Below are 24,854 nucleotides of genomic sequence, written 5' to 3'. Positions count from 1 at the left end.
GGAAAATTGAGTTTATTTCAATGTGTGAGGTGTAGCAAGTCTTTCTAAACTCACCTGTGGAATATTGTCTTGAATTCTGCATATGCTGTGAGTAATTTATTTCACAGGAAAAAAAATACCTTTTTAGTTATTTCCATTTCAATTTTCCCTCTGCTTTTTGCTTTTCTCACAATGTCTTCTTTCTCCTCAATTCTGTTTTTTTTTCCTGTTGATGACTCCATATAGCCTTACATAGACTGTCAATCACATGCCATCCTGCCCAAGAGCATATGCTGCTGAAAATCACGAGATAGCTCCTTTAATCCATCTTTTACAGGGGAAATTCAATTTAACAGTCATTTCGAACAGCATAAACCCCTGACTCTTGGCACCTTCATTTTAAATGAAAGCACCAGATTCTCTTTCTGTCAAAACACAGGATCTCTCCATAGCAAGAATTCTACTCTTCCCATACTGGTGTGGTAATAAGCATGTAGTAAGTGGTACACCTTAATAAATCAGGTCCTCAAGAGACTGGACTGTCTGTGTTTCATCAGCAGAGGTCTGTGATTATTTGAACCATATGTACCTTCTAAAACTCAAGTTCTATAAATTGATTATTTCACTTGTTAACACTATTAAGATATTAAACATAATGTAAAACATCTTCAGTGAGTATAATTTTAAAAGGACATTTCTTTTTGTGCTTACTTCCTTAGAGGAATATTAGATGAAGTGCATAAAGTTCACAAAGACTATCTCATAGATACTTGTGTTTTCCCTAGGCTGAAATAATTGCACAGTAAAAAATTCCAGTTTATATTTCTGCTGGAATATTTTAATAGAAAAACACATTTCTGAAGTTTTCTATCATACAGTCTACCATTAAGAAAGAAATTTATAGTATTGATGATGATATTATTATCCACAACATTATCATGTATTATCACCTCCTAAAATGCTTTACTAAAAATGGATCATTAGGATTTGCAGTCACTAGAAAATTTTAGGCAGCCACATTATGCAGGTCAGTGAGACCTGAGAGCTCATGACAGCCACAGTGTTATGTCATTTTGCTTAAGCAATTGTTTGATATTTTCTATCACAACCACATTTCTGAACTGTGTTGTCAGATAGCATTTTGGGGATGCATGTACCTTTTCCAAGAAAAATCCCACTGGTAAACTAAACAAATTTTTTTATAATAGAGTATAATGGTATAATGAGTATGTCAATTTACCATAGTAAATTTGTCTGAATGAGTGCCAAAATTTGCTATCTAATACTGAAATTAATTTTTAAAAAAATTCGTCATCATTCTGCAAGCAATATCCCTCTAACTAGAAATAAATATGGAAAAAATATAGTAAGCATAATTTAAAATATTTGAAATTGTTATTATTGTTGAAAACTAAATACTATCACCAAAAGCATAATGAATGCTACACATCATTTATATAGTAGTTTGACATTGAAATTATGAAAATTTCTTCTCATTCTGAGTTGATTCTCTGTCTGCTGTTTCTCAGGTCCAGATAAAATATAGAAGGAAAATTATTTTCCCTATACTGTTCCATCTATTTAATCTATAGTGGTGTGATTACCACTAGGTCAAAATTCATGAACTTAATTGGAAAAAATGGCAGATGAGCTCTGTATTAGGCCTTCTATGAGAAAACATTATATCTTACTGCTGTAATAAAAACCAGTAAGATCCAGAAATTGGCAGGGTCAAATGTGTTAGTGTCAAAAAACAAATATCGCTTCAATATACATGACTGTTGAGCAGGTTCTGCAACTGCTTTCATTTGACTTACAAAGAGGTTTTCTTCCAAAACAATCTGTACATCATCCATCATTTCTAGATAGGCATGATTAAAACTCAAATGCATCAAGTTTTTATTGCAGTGAATTTTTTTTTTTTTCAAGTGTTAGTAACATTAAATTGAATATCGGATTTTTTTGTATTGGACCAGCATGTAAATCCTGAAATGTATCTTAAAATTGGTGTAAACTCAGCTTGTATGAAGATGGTGTGTGATTTCCCTTAAACTAATGTACACCATAGACCTTTCCAGCAAGAACTAGAAAATATTACAAAGTACTGTGTAAGCATACATGTTTTTACTGTTATGTAATATACTAACACTACAAACTCTGGTCTTTTTGTAATGGCTATTTTTCTGTTATTAAGTGATTAAAACCAAACCAGCCACAGTGCTGCTAACTGAATATGCTATTTTGCCATCAGGGAAGAAAAAATAAGTATTTGCTAGATGTGACAGAATATATGTATAGCACAGTATGTATGTGGCATATAATAGTTTGAAATGGAACTATGAAGGATTAGGATTTGAAATATCATGATTAGCTGTGTTAAGAACTTTCAAGCTACAGAGACAATTTTCTGTCATTATCTAAGTAGAAGTAGAAGAAATAAAAATATTTCCTAAGATTTATTTTATGTTCCAGTTTTAGGTTTTTCCAATATTCTTAGGGGGAAACAAAAACCAGAAGAGTGTTTTGTCTTGCATACAGATTGAAACTATTCTTGTCTCCCCAAACTGTACCTTTTAATTTCAGAAACTTTTGCCTCTGTAATTTCGACAGACTGACAGGGAAAGATTTTGTTTGAAGTTTTGACTATAATTTAAACTTCATCACTGAATACAGAACATTTAGAAGAAGAGAACCAAACAAGTAAAATTATTCATGGGCTTTGCTGCACCAGCTCCCTTCATGAAGCCAATAAAACACTAAAGTATCTTAAGAACAGTGTTTTAAAATTATAGTGGTATCTTGCAGCATTACTACTACCCTGAATTTTTTAGTTAGTTTGCTACTTGCAATTAATTCTGCTATTACAGTTCTTAGCTCAGATTTTGCTACCAAATCTCATGCCAGAGGATTTACTTTGGCCACCTCTGGCCAGTTAACACTGTTCCCTTTTCTACTTCCCAACCATTTCAGTTCCTTGCTGTTTGACCTGAGTTAATGTAACTTTCTATTACCTGACAATCACTATCATGACTTCATATTATTGTTACAGGGTTACATTTGACTAAGAACTGTAAGCACAGAAAAGTAAAAATTGTCAATCTCATATTCAGCAGAATTGGGGGATTTAGTGAATTTTACTCTCTATTTTTTCCCCTGGGAAGAAATCTTCTGATTCCTACTAATTTTATATAGAATATTGCCAGTTAGAGGTCTTAACCTTGTCAAAGAAGATTGAACCACTTGTAAATTTATATTTTTGTCCTTTTGATGGATGAGACTTTAGAGTACCCTCAAATAAATATTTGCCTTAAAGTACCAGTGTTTTAAAACAGAAGATACATATATTACCTGGTCTTACCATTGACCTCTAGTTCATAAACTGTGTCACAGATATTTCAGGCTCTCCTCTATGTCTTTTTTTATTTTTCCTCATTTTTGTTTCTGTCTCTTTCTTGTCACATGTAAGCAGATTTTGTTATCACTTGTCACCAATATACAAAAAGCTAAATTAATTAAAATTACATAAGGTTCACAAAGTTCTTGTAAAACTTGTTCCACTGCAGTATCTGTATTCCAGGACTATGCCAATAATTTGAAGAATAAGATGTCATTCAGGTGCTCACATTACCTAGACTTTATATTAGTAGCCTTTCACATTATTGATGGGGACAGAAGGCAACCCCAGCCATTAACTCTTCCTGTAAAGCAGCACTGAAACATCCACCTTATGTGGACTCATTTGTCAGTGCCCTGCATCTGGAAAACATCTTTGCTGGAAGAATGATCTGCAGCATGAAGTAGTGTGGGAGGTGAGACTATATTTCTGAAGAATTTAAAAGGGGAGCCAAATATTTTTATGAGGGCAAAAAAGGGCAAAGGCAATAGACTTGTGCAGTTGTGATGATGTAATGCTATGAAGAACAGAGCAGAGCAACAGCAGCTTTGTCACTCCCTGGGAAAAATAAAAAAGATTAAAAATTTACAGTGCTATTTGTCTATATTCAAGGTCCAAAATTATATATTACTTAAAGTGTGCTTAAATTCTGAGAATGTGCAAAAAATTAAATGGCAATATAGTCTGGTTGCTTTGGAGGAGCATTGAGATTTTTGCATTTAATTTTCTAAGCATAAGAGTTTAGTTAAGCATATCTAAGTTATCAATAATTTATATTTAAAAAACATTGAAATAAAAATAAAGTGATTTTTTTTTCAAATGGAAGAAATGACTGTTCTAAAATAATCTTAGAAGTTAGAATTTTATACTGCTCATTAAAATATCCAAGAAAATTGCCTATTAGGAATATAATTAACATTTTTAGACCAATGTGTAATATAATCCATTTTGTCAAAGAGGATACAGTATGAATATGGTCACCAAAGTAGATCTGCTATAAGAGATAGCGTGGTAAGCAAGATTAGTCGGAATATTGGCCAGCAAGCTCTGTCAGACAGATAGCAAACCATCAGGTTTGTTCTCAGCCTTTAAAACAGAAAGAAATAAGATTTCTTCTCTTATGAAATGTAATTCAGCAATCCAGAGCTGCTTTAAAGCTTGCACAGGTAAAGTGAAGTGCCATATAGGAGTATGTATAGCAGTCTATCCTTTGTTGGGCAAAATGCTGTTTGTACATGGCGTGGGTTTAGTTATGGTCTTGAATCTTTAGATTAAAATGGCAAAGCACTGTAGCACAAAAGATAACATTTTCTCAAATTTATGGATCAGTACTCCAGAAGATTTGTTTTTACCAAAAGATAAGAGTAGGAAAGGTATTTTCTCTTTTTTTTTCCATGTGCTGAGTACTAGCAAAATATTGATCCTGAATAATTCTGGCTTTTTGCTTCTTTATGCAAGATATTTACAGAAGTAACTTTTTTTGGTGGTTTGTTTGTTTTGTTTTTTATTTTGGTTTTGGCTTTGGTTTTTGTTTTTTTTTTAGTTTTTTGATCTTGTAAGTGTGCTAGGTGTGCCCAGCATAAATGTGGACATTAAATCCTAATATTAGGAAGAGCAACAACGTCTTTCTGGGTTATGCTCAAGTTTAGACATTGTCTAGAAATTGATTTTTTAATTAAGGGTATCAGCATGACCAGGAGTGCAACTCTTGACACCTCAAGGTGATCTGTAAGAGCATAAGGTTCTTCAGGGTAACTGAAGGTAGATTTTGGGGAAATTTGCTTAAAACTTTGACTCCAAGTGCTTCACTCCCAACTGTGTTGTGATTTCAATGACCGAGTGCGACTCAGTACTGCAAAATGCAGTGATCTGTGTGTCAAGCTCTGGGGCCCCTCAAACAAGAAGGATGTGCACTTGTTTGGAGCAAGTCCAGAGGAGGCCACAAAGATGATCAGAGGACTGGAACACCTCTAGTATAAAGACAGGCTGAGAGATCTGGGACTGTTCAGCCTGGAGAAGAGAAAACTTTAGGAAGACCTTATAGCAGCTTTCAGTATCTAAAGGGGCTACAAGAGATCTAGAGTGGAACTTTTCACAAGGGCATGTGGTGATAAAACAAGGGGTAATGGCTCTAAGCTGTAAGAGCATAGGTTGAGATTAGATGTGGGAAATCTTTTACTGTGAGGATGTTGAGACACTGGTGCAGGTTGTCCAGAGAAGATGTGGGTGCCCCATCCCTGAAAGTGTTCAAGGCCAGGTTGGACAGGGCTTGGAGCAACCTGGTCTTGGAGAAACTATGGCCAGAGAGTTGGAACCAGATGATCTTTAAGATCCCTTCCAACCAAACCATTCCGTGATTCTAAGAACTAACAATGCATTTGTATGAATATGAGAGCTGTGCTATGTGTGGAGGCAGCAGCTTGTCCAGAAGCAGTACAGCTGCATTCCTGCAGCTGCATTCCTGCATTGAAGCCAACCAGCTTTGCTGAAGTGGCATAGCACAACAAAAATGATGTTCTACTGCTTCAGAGCCTGCGTCATTTACATCAAACCACACCATGGTGAGATTCACTTGCCTAGAAATGGCAAGCTTCTAGTACTGTTTTAGATTCCCAGATTCCCACTCATTCTCCAGACAGGACATGCTGCATTATCCTAATATCTCATGTATATCCTACAGCATATGGAAATTCTACTACCTATCAAAGGATCTACATAATGCTGCTACATTTGTGATTCAGTACAAAATCACTCTCCAAACTCAACTGCTTGCTGTTTTCCAGTCCTTTCTGATGTAGGGTTCACTTCTATTTTTGCCTCTACCCCCACAGCAACCCCACGTCTGTGTAGTTTGCTGAATGTAGTCTTAGAAACATCTCTTTTTACAAGTTCTATCTTGAAAGATGTTTCATATTCTCAACTTCCTTTTAAGACAATAGGATTTGCAGGTGTGCTTTGTGGGACTGAGTCTTATATGAGCAGTTATCAGTTCATGTGATCGGGTAGAGAATTTTTCATCATTTGAGAACACATTAGTCATATCTCTGATCTATATAAAGAAATATTGTCCCATTTATGAACAATTTGCCTTCAGGACAACATGAAAATAAATCAGGGGAAGCTACCACAGTAACCTTTTGTTGCTTGTATATAACTGGAATTTAAAATGCAATTCTTTTCACTCCAAGACTAATTAAAAAATAAAATTTATTGAATGATTTATATTCTTGCAAATAAAAAACTGGCTTTATTTAGGACCAAAAGTGTATTTCTAGCTCTGCTTTCATTTCATTTCTAATCTGTTCAGAAACAAGCAATGTTCTTCCAAAACAGCAATCTGCTCATTTGCTTGGCAAGAGCAAGCTTTGAAAGTGCCATTTCCACATTGCTGTGCAGCTGTGTGCTGAGTGTATCACTGTCAAAAAATGTGTATCTATCCACTGGTTAGTATGCAATGCTTAGACAAAAAAGTCTCTTGTTCTTTTCATCATGATGTTCCTTCCTGTGACTTAGTTTTCCATTTGTTAAGTGAGGCCAATCACACACAGGTACAATTATTTAATAGATTCTGCTTGAAGACATTGAGAAAGACATCATATGTGAGGCTGATTTTGTACAACTCCTTTGATGTAAATTTTATCATCTAAGGAAACAGCTTTCAGAAGCTAGTTAGTTTTAGCCTCTGTTGACCTGAACTCAGCCTACCTAGTAAATGGAGTAAAACATATTTATCCTATTACTGAAATCACTTATCTCACACACACACAATATACTTAATAATTTAAAATTAATAGCAATATTGTCAATTTGTTGTATTATATTAATATCATTTTTGAGCATTAAATTTCTTGCTTACAGAACATCAGCTGTGGTTTCTATGTTGCTGTTAAGGTGCAGCATGGAAAAATGAACATAACTACTGGCCTGTGGCCTGTGAGCATTAGCCTCCAAACTGCATGGGCGCTCATTTGTCTTCTCTAGCTCAAGGACAATTCCACTTCTTCCAACATCAGGTTCAGGACCACAAACAATTGAAAAAATTATGCTTATGGAAAGCTGAGAGGATAAGCATATTTAATTACTTTTACCAAAAGTGATTTCTTCAAAATACAACAATTTGCCACAGTACAGACATAAGAACACAGTTACTTTCCCCCAGTCCAAGCTCTGTCATTTTGGAGGGAGTCTGAGGGTACTCTCTCAAATGACTCCTTTTGAGATTTCTCAACAACAAAATTATCTTCAGCCTTTCTGACCTGCTGCTAGCCAGGTTGAGCTCTGTGCCACAGTGCAGAGAGATCCCCATGTTTTGCCTCTTTCTTGCTTCCTGAGGCCTGAATCCAGGTTTCTGCAACATTACCCAGAATGAATTTTTTTTCTCAGTGGAACTGGCTTTTGCCTGGATCATGTACAGCTCAACCTCAGATTCCCATATTAGGTCAGTGCATTACTTGACAAAATCAGTGTTGGAAAATTATTCATATGCATTTCACAGATTTCATACTGTTTTCACTGAATTTAGAGGCAATACATTCAGAGAACTGAGTGAAGACAGTGCTAAGCTTAAAACCCACAATGCCATCCTCCTAAAAACACAAACTCAGGTAAAAATAGTGTGTACACTGAAAACCTGGAGTTTGACATACTTGAAAGACAAGGACACAATTTCCAGTATTTTTTTTTTCAATTTCCATTAATTAATTCATTTTTTTCTCCATTTGCAGTTATTGTTCTAAGTACTTTTTCCTTTTCAGAAAATGTCCAGAAGAAAACTAATTTTCTTCTCTCCCTATGTCATATTTTAGGCATAAAGATTATGATGCAAAGACTAAGAGACAAACCTCCTGGAGAGCAGGCTTAGTTTGAAAATTATTCCCAGGCATTTTGTGTTTCTTTCTTACTCAAAGATTATATGTTTAGCATTTTAATGTCCCACAACTTCTCGCCCAGTTCCCTAGGAGGACATGAAAATGAAGCCATGAAAGCTAAGCTGTTTGGTATTTATCACGAACACTCTGATTGTATTTCAGAGCTCTGGGATTTAAACAGGACGTCAGTCTTTCGTAGCCCGTTTGGATATCTTGGACTTCATATAATGCTGCTGGATGAGTACCAAGAGCGACTGTTCGTGGGAGGAAGAGACCTCTTGTATTCCCTCAGTTTGGATCGAATCAGCGACAACTACCGAGAGGTGGAGTAAAAAGCCATATATATATACATATGTAATATATATTTATATATATTAGTCACTTCATGTCGCAACATGTAGCACAGGATATTAGAACTTGTATGGCTGAGGTAATGAAGTTTTTGTAGGTGTTTTGTGCACAAACTCTAAGGCCATATTTATATTTAAGAAAAATACACTAATTACCATTTCCTCCCCCCCCCCACCCTTCACCCGTAAGGCTTACTCTGGATGAAGAGACTTGGGGTCATATAACTATTTTTCACTGAATTTCAGGATGGTTGGAGATGTTTAGAGCACCTCACATTTGTAGACATCTGGTTTCTGTATCTCCACTGTATCATTGAGGAATAAAATATTCCTGGTATTTTTGGGGAGCTTCAGGAGAGAAAATGTTAAGGAAAAAAAATTAACTTGTATACTATAAGAAGTTTTCAATAGCAGCATAAACCTTGCAGTTTGGGGGATTTTTAACCTTCTTTACAAACAGGATTTTGCATTGGTTTGAGCCAGAGGTACTATTACACAATGACTGAAAGTGGCATTTGAAGGTTGCTCTGTGGTCTATGGGAGAGGGGTGGGTTAAGTCCTAATCCCACCAGAGAACTCAGTACATTGTAGAAACCACAGGTGACTGGCAAACTGACAACTGAAGTGCAGAGGCTGGAGTCTGAGCTGATGTGAGCCTTGGATTCCTTACTCCTGCCCTTGGAAGCTAGAATTGGAAACATACAGTAGCAAGGGAAGCTGGCAGGAGCATTGCTCCATTGTTCAACCATTTTGAGTGCAGATAAATGATCTCTTAAAATATTTCAGTGTTTTCCTTATCTACGTCTTTAAATTTTCCCAATGTGTTTTGATGTATTTTCATTTATTTTCAAATTAATAAGTAGAATAACAAGTGAGTAAAATAAAATAAAGCCACTTGAGATAAATATTTTTGTTGATTTCTATACTGCACTGACCACTGATGTTTCAAATTCGTTTCTGTCTGCCCCCTTGCTAAAAGTGAATATCACTATTCTTACATCAACACTCTGGCCAACTTTACCATAAGTATCTTTGCTTATGTCCAAGCATAATTAGCATGTTCCATTACTGTGAACAGATATAATATGCTTTATTCTTTTTATAAACATTTTTATAAACATTTGGGAATGTCAATCCTTGTTATGGGATACGAGTCTATTCAGAGAGACTATTTGAGAATTTATCTACATTAAAAAAAAAAAACAACAGAATTTAACTCCTCAGGGGGCAGAGTTGCATACTGAGCTTTGTTCCTCAACAGTGAGATATAAGCTAATTCCTTTTTGCTTTGATACAAATTATTAATACTCTGTGACAAGATATTAGAGCACACAGATATGAAAACATTTAGATAGCATTTGTTTCTATAAAATGAACTTTTTGTCCCACTCTCTTCTTCCCCTTTTGGCAGTAAGTCTGTGAGTAAATACGACAGGATAGAGCACTTCATGCTTCTGTCCAACCACCATCGTCCCATCCAGACACACTTGAAGTTCATTGCTCCCTTTCTTGTTTTTAAGTGGAATATCAGCCAAACCATGTTCTCTGTCTGGAGACCTGTGTAGAGAATGGCAAAGTGATGAAAATTCTTCTTGGCTTTTCTTATGCTAAAGATGAGAAATTGAAATAAATGAAGCTTGGCCTGGCACCCTTAGAAACATGATCGCACTGGGACCTAGCTGACTTGAGTACAAATGGCACGAGATTTTTCTCTTTTTCCCAGAGCTCACTCAGTGCAGATCTCATTCAGGGATAGTTAAGGAAATTATGATCGTCTTACAGCTTTATCAGCAAAAGCATGGAATGAGGCATTTCTGTTATAGGAATCCTTAATTGCTGAGATACATTAGAGAAAGTTCCTGGAGTTGAGAGAGTGTTTGATTATTACCAAAGTTCTTAATTAATGAATGTTTAACTGTGTGTTGGTTAGTCTTTGACCTTTTCTTTTGACTGAAGAGTTTAGCTTAATTAATCTAAACTAGAAGTTGTAATCCACTGAACATATATGAGTGCAGGCAATTTCCTGGATTTTATTCTCTCTCTGGTAACCAGGATGACTCAATATCTGCAAAAGAAAGGTTTCATGAAGTTTTGGGCAGATTGGTATTGATCTTCATCTTCTGTGACCCAGAAAACAGTTTATGTCTTTTAATTCATAGTCATCCTTTTCTCAACAATTTAGAATAGGAATATGCTTTCTAAAAACCAAACTGAGATACATTTCCAACTAGAGATGTATGCCTTTTGCTGTAAAATGACCAAAGAATTCAGTTCTAGCTAGCATATTAGAAGCTACCTAAAGAAAAACAACTAAATGCTGAGTGGACATAAAATGCTTTTGCATTGAGACCTGTTGACTGCCAAAGTAATCCAACATTTCAAAAAACTTAACTTGTGATGCATATGAGGTATGCCTCCTATAAATCTGTATTTAATAGACTACATGTTTTCTTCAGGTTCAATTCTCTTCAGCTTTCAAATACACTGCAACACTGAAGGGTAGATTATAGCTTTTTCATGTAAACTAGTGGCCGTTTATATAAATCTCTACCATATTCTTTTAAATACATTTTATCCTCACCAATTTTCATACACACTAAAAAAAAATCCTAAAAAATTGGGGGGAAAGACCTTCAGGAAAAAAATACTACTACTGTCATTCTTGCATTGGTGGGGAAATCCAGACATTTGGGTTGAGCTCTCAACTGTGGCAATGTCACTCGAGAAAGGGAAGGACTCTCGCTTCTCTATTTGTCAAATAACATTTCTTTTGCCTATTTTGCTCCTTGTATCTCTAATTTAATACATACAGAGTATATTATATTCTTGCTTAGAGTATTTAACACATAATGCTATACATTTTTGAACAGTTACTTAGATGTCTTGTTTCTATGTGAAGAGTACCCTTACACTAAGAGTAGCAAGAATGAGGGAGAATATGAAATGTGAGTATCCATGTTTACAGAGAATTAGAGCCATATAAGCACTCGAAACCCTGTGTAAAGACAAAGCTTTGTGGGCACATTTCACTTAACCTTTGCTTTCCCTAAGAGCTCAATCCATTTGACACCATCTTTGGAATAAATCCTTACTCATATTTGAGATTTGGTCCAAAGCCTTAAAGGGTTTAGTGATCTAACAGATAGAGAACTTTCTTTGGTATCTGGTTCCAAATTTGTTTTTAAAACATTAGAGTTCATTGTAATTGGTGCCAGAGAGGATCTTTGTTAACAGCAAACTTGAGCCAGTGCCAGTAGCTCATCACCACTGGTCAAACAGCTCATAAAGAAGAGGGACCTTTGTTCCTCCTTTTGTCTCATGTTGGAGTGAAAATAAACTGCTCTTCTTATTTGCTCTTTCCTATTCCACAAATTCCTTACAGATAGCTTCTGCTTCAAGGGCCTTAGAAAGATCTGGGTCTGAATAGAAGCTTCCCACTTCTTATGGGCTTATTCAGGCAGATTTAAATTGTTCTGTTTCTCACCAAGTGTGAGAGGGCTCCAGATTCGGTTTTATATCTCTGCTGTAATAAATTATAGAGATCTCATCATATATCTTGCCTCTAGTGAAGCTCTACTTCACTCCAGAGCTGGCTGAACACAAGTCTGCAAGAGCAGGGCTTGGTTGTGTCTTCTTTGAATACTGTCTAGGAATGTGCACTAATGTAAACTGAAATAAGAAGCACACAATTTAATGAGTTTGATTATCCCTTGAAATAACCTTCCGAGAGGGAAGGTGGCCGTGTATTTGTTGATAAATATATACAATATTCAGTCATCAGCAGATATTTTTAAAGAATTTGTGCTTCAGCCAACCAGAAGTTAGCTGTTAATTAAGCACTATTTATTGAATTAAACTAGAGACATGCTGGTTGAATTGCTTAATTGCCCTGTCACACATTAGAGTTCAGACTAGAACACACAGTAGTCTATCTTGACCTGAAGTGCTATAAAGCTCATATAATTTCTTTAAATTAGTTTGCACTATTGATACCATCCTGTTTTTTAAGGCTAGTGGCTGAATGGAGAGGATGTTTGCAGACACTAATTAGCATTCCAGCTCCAATTAAAGTTTTGCCCATGTCTGTACTTCCTTAAAAATTCATTTTTTCCCATGATGAGTATATTTAAAAATATCTTTTCCCTACAGTGCTTTACCCCTTTATAGAGCTAAAATTACATCATCAACATCTCAAGGATAAGAATACTGTGGTTTAGTGAGAAAACATCACTAAACAAGCAATTTAAAAATTTAATTCACAGTAATCTAAAGTGGTGAAAAATTTTGAAAAATTATGTTCAAGCCAATAATTATGTCAAGACTGCAGCCCAGGGGAGTGTATGCCAGTGTGATGCTGGTACAGTCTCTATACCCAGGCAGATTTCCAAAAATACTTATTGATAGCTTGCCAAATGATTGTAATCCTGGCAGAGAGCCAATTAAAAATTAAAGCTGGTAATTGTCACACCTCTTAAACATAAATATCAGGAAAAGTAATACATGGCAGGTTAAAGACCTAATACATTGCAGCTGATTAATACCTGGATTTTCATGCGGTGCAAACACATCCTATGTTATACTAATTTGAAATTAGGTACGATAGCAAAATCTGACATGCAGAGATTTTTTTAGTCTCAATTCTAAAATATTCTTGAAGAGATTAAAATCTTCATACTTATTTATGTTAAAACTCAGGAGCCTTGCAAGAGTTATGTGTTTTAAAAATAATTTCTGGGTAGAAAAAACTTCTTCAGGAGACATATATCTATTACAAGAGTTATAATTCAGACCCATGTACTTCAGGCAATGAACATGGACTTGCCTTAGAAGTCAGCAATTTTGTGAGGAGGGCCACAAAAATGTTCAGAGGGCTGGAACATCCCTCCTATAAAGACAGGCTGAGAGAATTGGGGTTCATCCTGAAGACAAAGTTCTGGAGAAACATTATGCTGGAGTTTCAACTTGTAAAGGGGCCTTACAGGAAAGACAGAGAATTTTCTCAAGGACTGTAGTGGCAGAACAAGAGACAGAGGTTTTAAAATAAAGGACTGTATATTTAGATTAGATACTAGGAAGAACTTCTTAACTATGAACGTGGTGAGACCCTGGAACAGTTTGCCACACAGAAGTTGTGAATGCTCCATCCCAGGAACTGTTCAAGGTCAGGCTGGATGGGGCCTTGAGCAACAGTGAAAGATGTCCCTGACTATAGCATGTGGTTACATTAGTTGGTCTTTAAGGGTCCCTTCTAACCCAAACCATTCTGCAATTCCATGGTTTATTCTTTTTTTTCTGTGCCAAGGACCAAATAGCTCCACTGCAGCTGCTTTTTGACATTACAGAAAAAGCAGGAGCATTAGGTTACCTCTTTGGCTTTTTCCTCTTAATTCTGTATATGTATTAAATTCAGTATATCTTAAGTGGAAAATGTACATACTAAGTATTTTCAACAGCACTGGGACTAAGTCTCCAAATGCAAAAATAATCACCTACACACAGCATATTTAATATCAAGTTACAGAGTCAAGTGTTTTATTCCTTCTGTGGTTTCTCTGTTCCTAACAGCCACCTACACCTGGTGTGGGCAAAATCTCTCATTTTAGCCTGCTAGTTAGAACATGTCTTTGGGAACTGAAAGCTGTGTTTTCATACTTTTAGCCTTGAAAGATCTTAGAGATCTCATAACTTCTAGCATTTTTTGGGTTAAGGACAGACTTAACCCATGCTTCATTCAATCCCTGACCTTCATTTTATCCCTGACTAAAATAAATGACTGTGGACCCTGAGTTTTGCAATGAATGAACCAGGAATGGCCTGACCAGAATGACTGGATGAGTGCCTTCATGGGAGTTCAGCAGAGTCCAGGTACCTTTTCAGACTACACAGCAGCAATGTAGAGACTAGGTGAGAGTCATTTTTGATCACTCATAGGTGACTATAGGTGACTATAAGACCATCTGATTGAAAACAGGTGTTCTGATTAACTTGGATTTAGATGGTGTGAGACCTAAACACTGCCAGTGCACTGCTGACTCACTCAGCTTGCCATTGACCGGGACCCCCAGGTCCCTTTTCACAGCTGCTCTCCAGTCTCTCATTCCCTGATCCAGACACAGCACTGGGGTTGAAGTGTCCCAGGTGCAGAATGCACTTGTCCTTCTTAAACTTGATACAGTCGGTGATTGCCCAGCCCTCTGATTTGTCCTCGTCTCTGCAGTACCTTGGCCCTCAAGAGAGTCAATAGTTCCATTTTAGTGTCATTGGCAAATTTACTTAGTATTCCTTTGAGTTCCACATCCAGTTCATTAATGAAGATATTAAAGAGAATTGGGTATTTTACTTTCAAGCCCCAGGCATCTAGGATTAATAAATTATCCCCACTTGTCTTGCAATTAAGTTTTCTCATAATTTATCATTTTCTCAGATTAGAATTATTTTAAGAAAACTAAGACAGTTCAATAAAGAAAAGAAAAGAAAAGAAAAGAAAAGAAAAGAAAAGAAAAGAAAAGAAAAGAAAGAGGAAAAAAAAAAGAAAAAAAGAAAAAAAGAAAAAAAGAAAAAAAGAAAAAAAGAAAAAAAGAAAAAAAGAAAAAAAGAAAAAAAGAAAAAAAGCCTAGCAGAAGAGTCTAATTTAAAAATGTTTTCCAGACAGAAAAAAATGTGATTGGATTATTGACAAGAACGTCCTAATGATGACATCAGTTTTTGGATATTTACTTGGTTTCAGCCAAGCCTGATATCACTGATGTGAACATGTTTTGTTTTCACTTTTAAATGTTGTAAGAAATTAAGTAATCATTCCAGTGTGATCAGTCATTGTTTAATATTGTTTTCATCCAAACAAATAATGCATCTGGGATGAAACCTAAATGTTTTACAGTAGATAGCTGAAAAAAACCCTCACTTGTGTAATTTGGCTTCCCTTCAGTAATTGACTATGAAGAGCTGATCCTATTCCCATAAGGTTAATTGCTGACCCTTATTAACTTCACTGTAAACCATTTTTTTTCCTAAGTGTCACTTCAATCAGGAAATCAGTAGTTCAAGATTAATAACTATGTTGAAAATCACTGACAATTTAGCATAGATGTTTTTACTGAATTTATATAAAATGTTCCATACATTAACTTCCTTTAAATTCTGTTGACTACTATAAGTTTGCTGTGCTACCCTAACCAAGACAGTTGTGTTCCAAGGAAGGAGAGACTGAGGGTCTTTTCTCTCAGGGGAAGCAAGGTTCAGGGGGAACTTATCACAGTATTCCAGTACTTAAGTATTTAAATGGCATCTCAAAGGGGAAAGAGGCTCTCCCTTCACAAGGAGCCAGGGACATGGTGGAGTTTCTGTCAGTTGGGGGTTTGAAGATGTCTAGGACAGAGTGATAGATAATCTCACCTGGGCTCCCATTTCCACCAAAAGCTGGACCAGATGATGTTTTGAGGCACCTTCCAACCTGGGCTGTTCTATGATTTTGTACTTCTGATCTGAGAACCTTACACATGAGACATAGTAGAAAAACTGGATTTCCATGATCAGACTGCCAATTAAATTATTTTCTTTTTCTTTTTTTCCTCAGATCCACTGGCCTAGTACACCTCTACAGGCAGAGGAATGCATAATTAAAGGAAGAGATGCTGTAAGTATCACTAATTACAGATCAAATATACTTTAATTATACCAGTGGCTGGTCCAAAACAAGGATTCAGGCATCCCTAACTTAAGAGAGATTAAAGCACAGATATAAAGTGAAGTGTTGCAGGTTAAAAACATGTAACTACTGTGAACACATTAAATTATTTGTTTAATTGCTCTTCAAACTAGCTCATAAACAGGCAATGAACACTTTTGATCGCCTGAACTTTCTTCTAATTCTTATTCTGGTGCTATCAAAGAAGGTACCTTAATAATTTTCCTTTTCCATTTCTATGTCTTTTTCTTTTCATATGCACGTATGATCTCCTCTGTATTCACATTCCAGTTTATCTTCAAAATTCACATTCCCTAGAATATATTCAAAAAAGTGGTTAAGTTATTAATAATTATAAAATACACTGTAATTTATATTGTCCTATAAGTTTCTTGTTCCATTAATAAAAGCACTCTGTTTTAATAAACCTCAGAACTGTTCTGTTCTTGTGATTCAGTGCTCTGACTGTAATTAGTTCCTGGGAAAAACCTGAAAGCTCACTGGCACACAGCAGCTGATATCATGGGCAGCACAGGATGAAAGTTCTGGAGGGGAGCTCTCTTTAATTTTGCAGTGCACCAAGCTCATTATCTGCACCTCATAAACACACAGAGAGTACACCTAATAAATCCCACAGCTGAGAGAGCTCACACTGAACCAAGGGATCTGAAAGTTATGATAGTTTTACAGCAACAGTGACAGGAATGTAGGACATGGAAAGGGAACATACAAGCTTTGCCCAGAAACATGGCAAACAGCAGCCTCAACCACCATAAATTAGGAAGCTATAAAGATTTCTTCCGAAGTAAAAGCTTGACAACTGTCCACATTAAGGCATTGGAACCAGATTGGAATGTATTAGTAGTAGTAGTAGTAAACTCCAACTCTTCCCATTCACCTGGTCTAGAACTGATCATTTTTGGAGATTCTTAACAGTTCATTGTAGTTTTTCAGGTTACTTTTATATCCACATAATTTTAGGTGGCTTTGGTTGAAAATGGTGGTTTTCTACAATGGCTGAACTTTATGGTCATATTAAATTAATCCCAAACCTAAATTATTTGGCCTTTATTTGATACTACCTCTAAGCATAGGCTGTTATTAGTTAAAGCTCTACCATCCTTCTTTCACCACCACATATTTTCTGATACTCTGACAATATTTGTTTTGCTAAAAAATGCAGAAATAGGTACTGTTGTTTCAAAACAAAGATAGCTCCCTCAGACTTATGTTTCCCTAAAACTCAAAACCTTTTTGCAATCCAGTTTGCTCTTATGAATCCTCAAATTTGCATTCTAAGAATGTTATCATTTAAAGAACTTCATATGTTTCCCACATTTCTCTGCACCATGCAGGTTTGGAGTAACTACTGCTTTTACAGAAAAAAAAACAGAACTTTTAAATAATCACAAGATTCTAGAAGCAGAGTCTTTAAGAAAAATAGATTAAAATTTTAAAAGCTGGAAATATTGCCATACCAAACAATATTCTGATTCTCACATGAGACTTAATTATGTATGAACTATATGAATAAGTAACACCAATTAATATCAGGGAAACCTTAGCAATTTTCATCAGCATGCTCAGCATTCAGTAAGATAAATAACTCAACCTGAAAGGAATCTAAATTAGAATCAAAAACCTTCCTACTATTTTTCTTTTCACCCTTATTTTTTGTAGCCATAAACCAATATTGATTTAATAGCATAATGTCTTAAAATCAACCCTTTGTCAATTTTAATTTTTAATACTAATTTTCACACTACAAACTCTACAAAAATATTTCTCTATTTCAAACTTTTTTGCTTATTTCCATGCTGTCTCTATTTTTATTTTCCTTTGCAAAAGATCTATTACTCAAGGCATCATTATTAAGTAGAACTGATAATATTGTAATATGCTTCTCAGCACTGAAATACTTCACATGTACCTTGCTGCTTCTTTCTTTATAACAGAACTGGCCACTTTTACAAGCTTGTATAACCTTAAAAAGTTATCAGTTCATGTTGCAGCAGTAAAATGGCAAGTACTGTAGTCATAAACTTTTTCAGAGCTTGTAACAGACTTAATAGGACAATTAAAAAGGGCTTGTTTTAACAACACATGTATACTCTTAAAATAAGGCCATGCTTTTCTGATTTGAGTGAAGGCAAAGAAAAAAAAATCCTTCAGCTGTCATCCAGTGTGCCAGGAATCACACCTGTTAGCCTGTGGTGTGAGAGTTTTCAATTACTCTGAATTACTTTATCAGAATTGGAAATCATTCAGATATAAAAATGCCTTACTCATCCACACTGAGAAGTTTCAGATTAATAAAATTCCACAGATCTATTAATATATCTGTGGAGCATTCTAAAGACAACACAAATATTTGATTAATTGATATTGTATAAAGAAGTCTTATTTCAATGTCCCCGTGGATGATCCATCTCTTCCCTGCTCTGTGTAAAGTACATTATTAGTAGGGTTATCAGCAATGCCTTTTTGCCTGACACTTCCCAGAACAGCACCTTTTGTCATCTCTTTATAAATGAGCAATAGCCATTTGGAATTAGTTTTTTTCTATGTTTGGTGTTTCTGAATCCTAGGATTTTTTTGCAGATTTTTTTCAGGCAATCCTATAAAGGAACATAGAAAAAAGAAAAAAGTGTAGATTTTTCCCATTTAAATAGAAATCTTAAATCCCTAAAATGATTTTGGTATAAAGATCAAAAGCTGAAGGCATATGTGGATAAAAAAGGAAACCATAGAGTAAAGATCAGACCACCACTGAGAGCAAACAAAGGGATTAAGTCAGGAAGGAGGAGAGGGAGAATCAGGGACAGCATCAGCACCCAATAAAGTATCTATTCAAAAAATTCATGGCATCATAAAATACCTATGGAATAGCATTTTGTTACCACAAGTCAGCAAACATTTGGGAAATTAACATAAAAAGTAGACACCTCTGTCTTTGAGTGCTGATCCATACAAGGAGGATCACATGCTGTTGATTTCAACCCATTCTTCTCTCAACTTATTTGACTTTATGTTTTTATTTCTTTAAAAAAGAAAAGGAACAAATTAGTTACAAATCAAGAAATTCCAACAGTAAGATATTAAAAGATTGGTTTGCCCTTTGTATATGCATAATATTTAATTACACAACAGGTTACATCTTGTGTTCTTCTATGAATTAGCATGATATATCCTTAGGATGAACAGTTAAGGAGAATCAGGTAGCAGTGGAGATTCCTTTCCTTTTTCATTTGCTGGAGCATTTGGAAGACTTACATGTAATGATTCAGGGACTTGAAGAAGAAAGATGCTTTCTTAGTTTTGAACATAATGTGGATTTGCAAGTGTTGAATTCTGCCCATGAATTCCCTGCACACCCTTCATTTTTGACATTAAGTTCTTGCAGTTGGTTAATAAGATCCAGAATTGTTCTCACACAAATACAGCAGTCCAAAAATGAGAGTAGTTATCAGTGAAAAACTGGAAATTTTCAAAAAATGAAATTCCTCCACTCTGTTTTATATGTTCATTTCAGGATTGTATTAATTGCCTTTTGGAGATGTCTGGCCTACTTCACTGGCTATTGAAAAAGCCAGAGAGAATTCCATTAATTACACATCTTAAATGCCAGAACAGCTAAAGTTAGCTCAGATTAATTCCATTTTAAATGTCTTAAACTCGACTTGTCTCTTAAAACTCAGGGTTCTAAGTTGCAGAAATGTTGAGCAATGAATTGAAATGAACAGTAATTTTGCTCCACTCACAGAAACCATTACAAAATGCCAAAAAACAAATCTAAAACCAAATCCCAGGAATCCCAGGAGTCCCAAAATCAAGAGATGCTTTTATCTCACTGTCTCCATTTCTAGTTTAGCACAGGAATAATGACCCCACATCTCAAAGGGATGTTTGAAAATGTTTTAATTGTAATATTTATGAAGCTGCAAATACACTAATGAGTCCCAAAGTATTGCCCTGGGGGAAATGAATATTTCTTCTTCAAAGAGGTTTAAACAGTGGAAACAGTCAAAGTATGTGTCTATACAATATAAAAAAATATTGATTAAAATTAATTATCCAATAAATTATTGGTGCAATTAAAAATTATATTTTTATTGAGATAAAGTATTTAACTCTAGAGAGAAGCTGTTTGCTGACCATTCACATCTTATGCCCTGAATCTTATGTGTCTTATGTATCCAATAATACATAGTGAAGATCTATCCAGATTTGCAGATTATTTCCATGACTAAAGAAGCACAAAAGTGTGTTTTTATAATTTAGTAACTCCTAACTGGTTAAGCATCTAAAATAAGACATGATCAATCAGTGCTCTAAGCTTGCTTTTTTTAATGTAAAACTTCCCACCCATGAAACTAATGGCACAGAGTTAGCAACATGAAGTGAAATAGAATAGAAAGATTCAATATTAGAACATCACTTATGGGCACATAAGAGACTAAAAAAAAAAAAAAAAATTGAAAAGCTAATATTTCCCTGTGTTTATTTTTATGTAAACTAGGATGAATGTGCAAATTACATCCGAGTCCTTCACCGATACAACAGGACCCATCTTCTGGCTTGTGGAACAGGAGCTTTTGATCCACTCTGTACTTTTATAAGAGCTGGACATCCATCAGAGGTAAGAAATTTGGTTTCCAGTACTGATTCTTTTGGTCTAGATTCCAGCAAAGCCTCTATGGTTAAAAATAAATATTTAAATGGTTATAAATAAATGTTTAATGTGGTTATAAATAAATATTTAAAATATTAAATATTTTAATAATATAAAATAAATGTTCACAGCTCTCATCTTATAGATATTTTCCCTGATGAAATGTAATGCTGGACTACAATTTCACTTATGATCAGAGGAACTCACTAATATTTGAAAGTATATTCTGGAGAATTATGCAAAAATCCAGACTTTTTCATCTTAGTTTTTTTCACTAGATAAGCTGACATAGTAATTTTTAAGAAAAAATATTAAATTTTTGGGAGGAGTTATAACTAAATTTGTTGGGGTTTGTTTTTTGTTGTTTTTTGTTGATTTTTAAAACAATTATACATCATATATCAAAATATGTGTTAGTTTGATGGGAGATAGAATTTCTTAATGAATCTTTGGTAAATTCTGCTTCTTTATACTGGTCTTGTTCAGCAAGTGCATGTAAGCTCCATAATGATGCTTACAGCTGAGTGAAACAGTACTGCAGAGATCAATAAGAACATATTAATATTTTGAATACATTTCTTATGCAAAAACAGAAATTGGGATCTAAGGGATTTACTTCAGGCAAATGTTTTTGATTAATCTTTTCTGAGTAATGATACATCCTTTTGACAAAACAAACAAGAACAACATCACCAGAAGCAATTTCCAAGGATCCAATCCATGCTGTGCACCTCCAACTACTGTCAAAATAAAAAGCATCTCAGAAGTTGGGACTCCAGCACAGCACTTAGATTCAGAGTTGTATGAATTGCAGAAACACATTGTCTTCTGAAATTAAGGAAGGAGCTAGATAATAAGCAATTTAAAATAAGGCAAATTTGCATGTCTTCTTTGCTCTTCTCACAAACCTTCTGCCAGGCTTCCCAGCAGAGTTTCAAGGAAGCAGTGGCTGTGTATGGAGGAACACTATTTTAGAAAGCATAAACAACAGAATAATAAAAATAGAAGACAACCAAATAAAAAATGAGAAACAAGATATATATAAACTGTGTGGCCCATCATCATCCCCTTATCTTATCCTTCCTTCCCCTATTTTTGTTTATTATTCTCCCTTGTCACACTGAAGTTCTAAAATTTTACCCACACTGAAATCATGGGAAAATTTCCTTTTTTTTTTTTTTGGTTGTGTAGACAGGAAATATATATTCTACACTAACAAGTAGCTATACTGTTTCCTGTTATCTGAAAAGCTGACCATCAGGATTAAAAAAGACAGATGCCATTTATATGGTAGGTTAAAAATAATATGTGGTATGTGGTTGAATGGGCAAATCGTAATCTTTCTTTCTTTGAGTGATAAGGGCATGGTGTAACTGCAGGAAGTGAAAGGGCAAGATCCTTCTGCAGAAAACTGCAGCTCAGTCTCTGCTTATCTGTCTGATCAGAGTACCCCCTTCCCAAAACATGATTACTATTCCCTATTTCTTCCACCTCATCTCTCTGGCCATTTTCTCACTGTCTGACTGTCATGGAAAGGACAGTAGCAAACGAAACAGTATTTAAAATATGACTATATACCTCTTTACACCTTCTCATGCCTGAGTAGCACAAGGTATGTTTGAGGCCCATATATATTTGAACAAGGGCACATCTCAGACATGTTGAGGTGTAAGGTGTGGGATGTAGGAAAGGAGGGAGCCCTTTATGACAAACTTCTGTGTATCCAGATACATTAATGTAGCATATGAATGTAGATGCACACTTCATATGGAGCTATGAATCAGCAGTATCTGCACAGAAACATACTTGCTCTGTGGTCAGGGCAACTAGAAGTTTCAATAGTGCTCCCTGAGCTGATAGAGTGGGGAGGATGGGACCCTCTCAGTAAAGCAGGGTTCTTAAGTTATTAATGGTATATAAATGTAAACTAGAGATGAATTTAGAGAGGCATTTAAGCACATGACAGAATAGCAGGACTGTATCTTCTGCAACGTTGCCTCTTCCTATTTACTCGGCAGGCCAAAGAGGAACCTGTTGGAACCTAATATCCAGTAACCTCATTTAAGGCTCTGGATCTTGGTGATCACTAGTCCCACGTTGCAGGGACATTTATTTTGTGTGGGCTTCCAACAAAAGTTTACATAATCATCCATTTCTGAACAGCCATTTGGTAAGAAAATGAAGCCTTGCTGGTTTTCCTTTGAACAGTGAAGATTTCTCAAAGCCATGATCACAAGCATACTGTATGGCATCCTGATTTAGCATGGGTTTGTGAGGTGCAGTACCGTTTGTGAAAAGGAGCATTCTGCCACCTGTATAAAATCTTACAAACTTATACAACCACAAATTCATCTTTTCCTATCAAAACCAGGTTTGAGCTGTATCTTGCAGAACACTGAGCTCTTGTCAACAAATCATGAAGCCAAAAGGAGATATCCAAAAATAGGCAGAATTTGATTGCTTCATTGGCAGCTCATTATACTGTGGAACTGCCTTAAAAACAGAACATCTAATGTTCTTGAAAAACACAGTAAAAATGTCCATTCCCCAGCCAGTCTTTGTAGAAGGTATTAATCTTACTATGTAGTGAATGAAATGTGCTTTGAAATCTTTCACAGCACATTGTGCTATATTACAGTTTCTTTTGTGCTTTCCGTGGTTATAGAAATTTCATTATACCTTGCATTTTGTCTTAATATATTGATCTTAGTGAACAACAAGAAATAAGTATTGGTTTTATGTAATTCTACATCAAACTTCTATTGTACCACCAGAGTATAACCAAATATATTTTCTAAATCAAATTATAAGTTCTATTATACACTGTATATCCATTTGAAAGATTAAGTATAAAATGGTTTACTGCATTCTATTCCAATATTGGTTTGATTGATTTCACTTTGGAATTTCAGGCTGTTCAGTTTCATAAAGCTGTTTCAGTTATTATATTTCTAAAAATATATAAGTACAGTCACTTACAGCAGCTTTTTATTTTTTTCTGTTTCTAATTACTTTGATCAATGTTGCTTTTCCAAATTTAAACATTTCAGCAAAATACCCAATGTTTTTCTGCCATTTAGAAATAAGTTACAAATCAGGAAAAGTAGGAGTGCTGACTTTGCAGACAGAACAACTACTGGTGTTTGCAAGAGAACATATTACAAAGCCTTGTCCAAGAAAACATAAGCAAATTAAATGCCAGCCAGCAAATGTATTCATTATCTAAGACTTCATTAAATGCTTCCAAATGTCAAAAATCAGTGCAGGTCAGAAAATATTGCATTCTTCCAGGGTTTTTTTCAGTTTTTTGTGGTTTTTTTTTTTCTTTTTTTTTTTTTTTTTCCTTTCACCCACAAATTAAGGTGAATTCATTAAAATAAGCATAACTTTCCTGAAGGAAGCAAGAGTCAGACACCCTATACTCCAAATTTCTCATGAGGAAATGTATATGCATCCTTCCCATGTACTCTGCGAGAGAAAATCTGAGATAAGTCTTGAAACAAGATATAGAAGATGAAGAAAAGTTCAGAAAAAAGATCTTATTTTGCTTTGATTCTCACTAAATTGACATTTGTCTCTCTTGTTGACTTTGATGCCAGCAAGGCAGGGTGGGGCACAGAAGGGGGGAAGCACCTGGATTTAACATCTTCCTTTTGCATTTATATAAACTTCTCAGTTTTGGCAGGGGACAAGTGCTGGAAGAAGTGCTTTCTGTCTCAGTCTATGTTTCACCACATCTAGCTTCTAGTAAAAGAGTACCCTGGCACTGATCTGTACAGTTGAAAATACCCTGTGTGAGTTTTAATGAACCTTAGATAAATCAAAGGATCTATCTGCAGTCAGGTAACGATTTTATCTTTATGAGTTATATATTCAGTAAAGCAACAGTTTGTAGGGGTGTTCT

General features: G+C 35.3%; 1 protein-coding gene across 1 annotated transcript in view; it reads left to right on the top strand.

The window, feature by feature from the left end:
• SEMA3E (semaphorin 3E) overlaps nt 1-24,854 on the top strand; it is a 126,042-nt gene that overhangs the window by 58,551 nt on the left and 42,637 nt on the right. Inside the window, exons 2-4 of the mRNA XM_053942703.1 lie at nt 8,404-8,564; nt 16,168-16,227; nt 20,798-20,917. Of these exons, the coding sequence (XP_053798678.1) occupies nt 8,404-8,564; nt 16,168-16,227; nt 20,798-20,917 (341 nt within the window). The remainder of the gene's footprint in view (nt 1-8,403; nt 8,565-16,167; nt 16,228-20,797; nt 20,918-24,854) is intronic.

This window comes from Vidua chalybeata, chromosome 5 (genome assembly GCF_026979565.1).
Source record: "Vidua chalybeata isolate OUT-0048 chromosome 5, bVidCha1 merged haplotype, whole genome shotgun sequence".
NCBI lineage: Eukaryota > Metazoa > Chordata > Aves > Passeriformes > Viduidae > Vidua > Vidua chalybeata.
The sequence above is the reverse complement of the archived record's forward strand: the minus strand, read 5'-3'. Positions and strand labels throughout refer to the sequence as shown.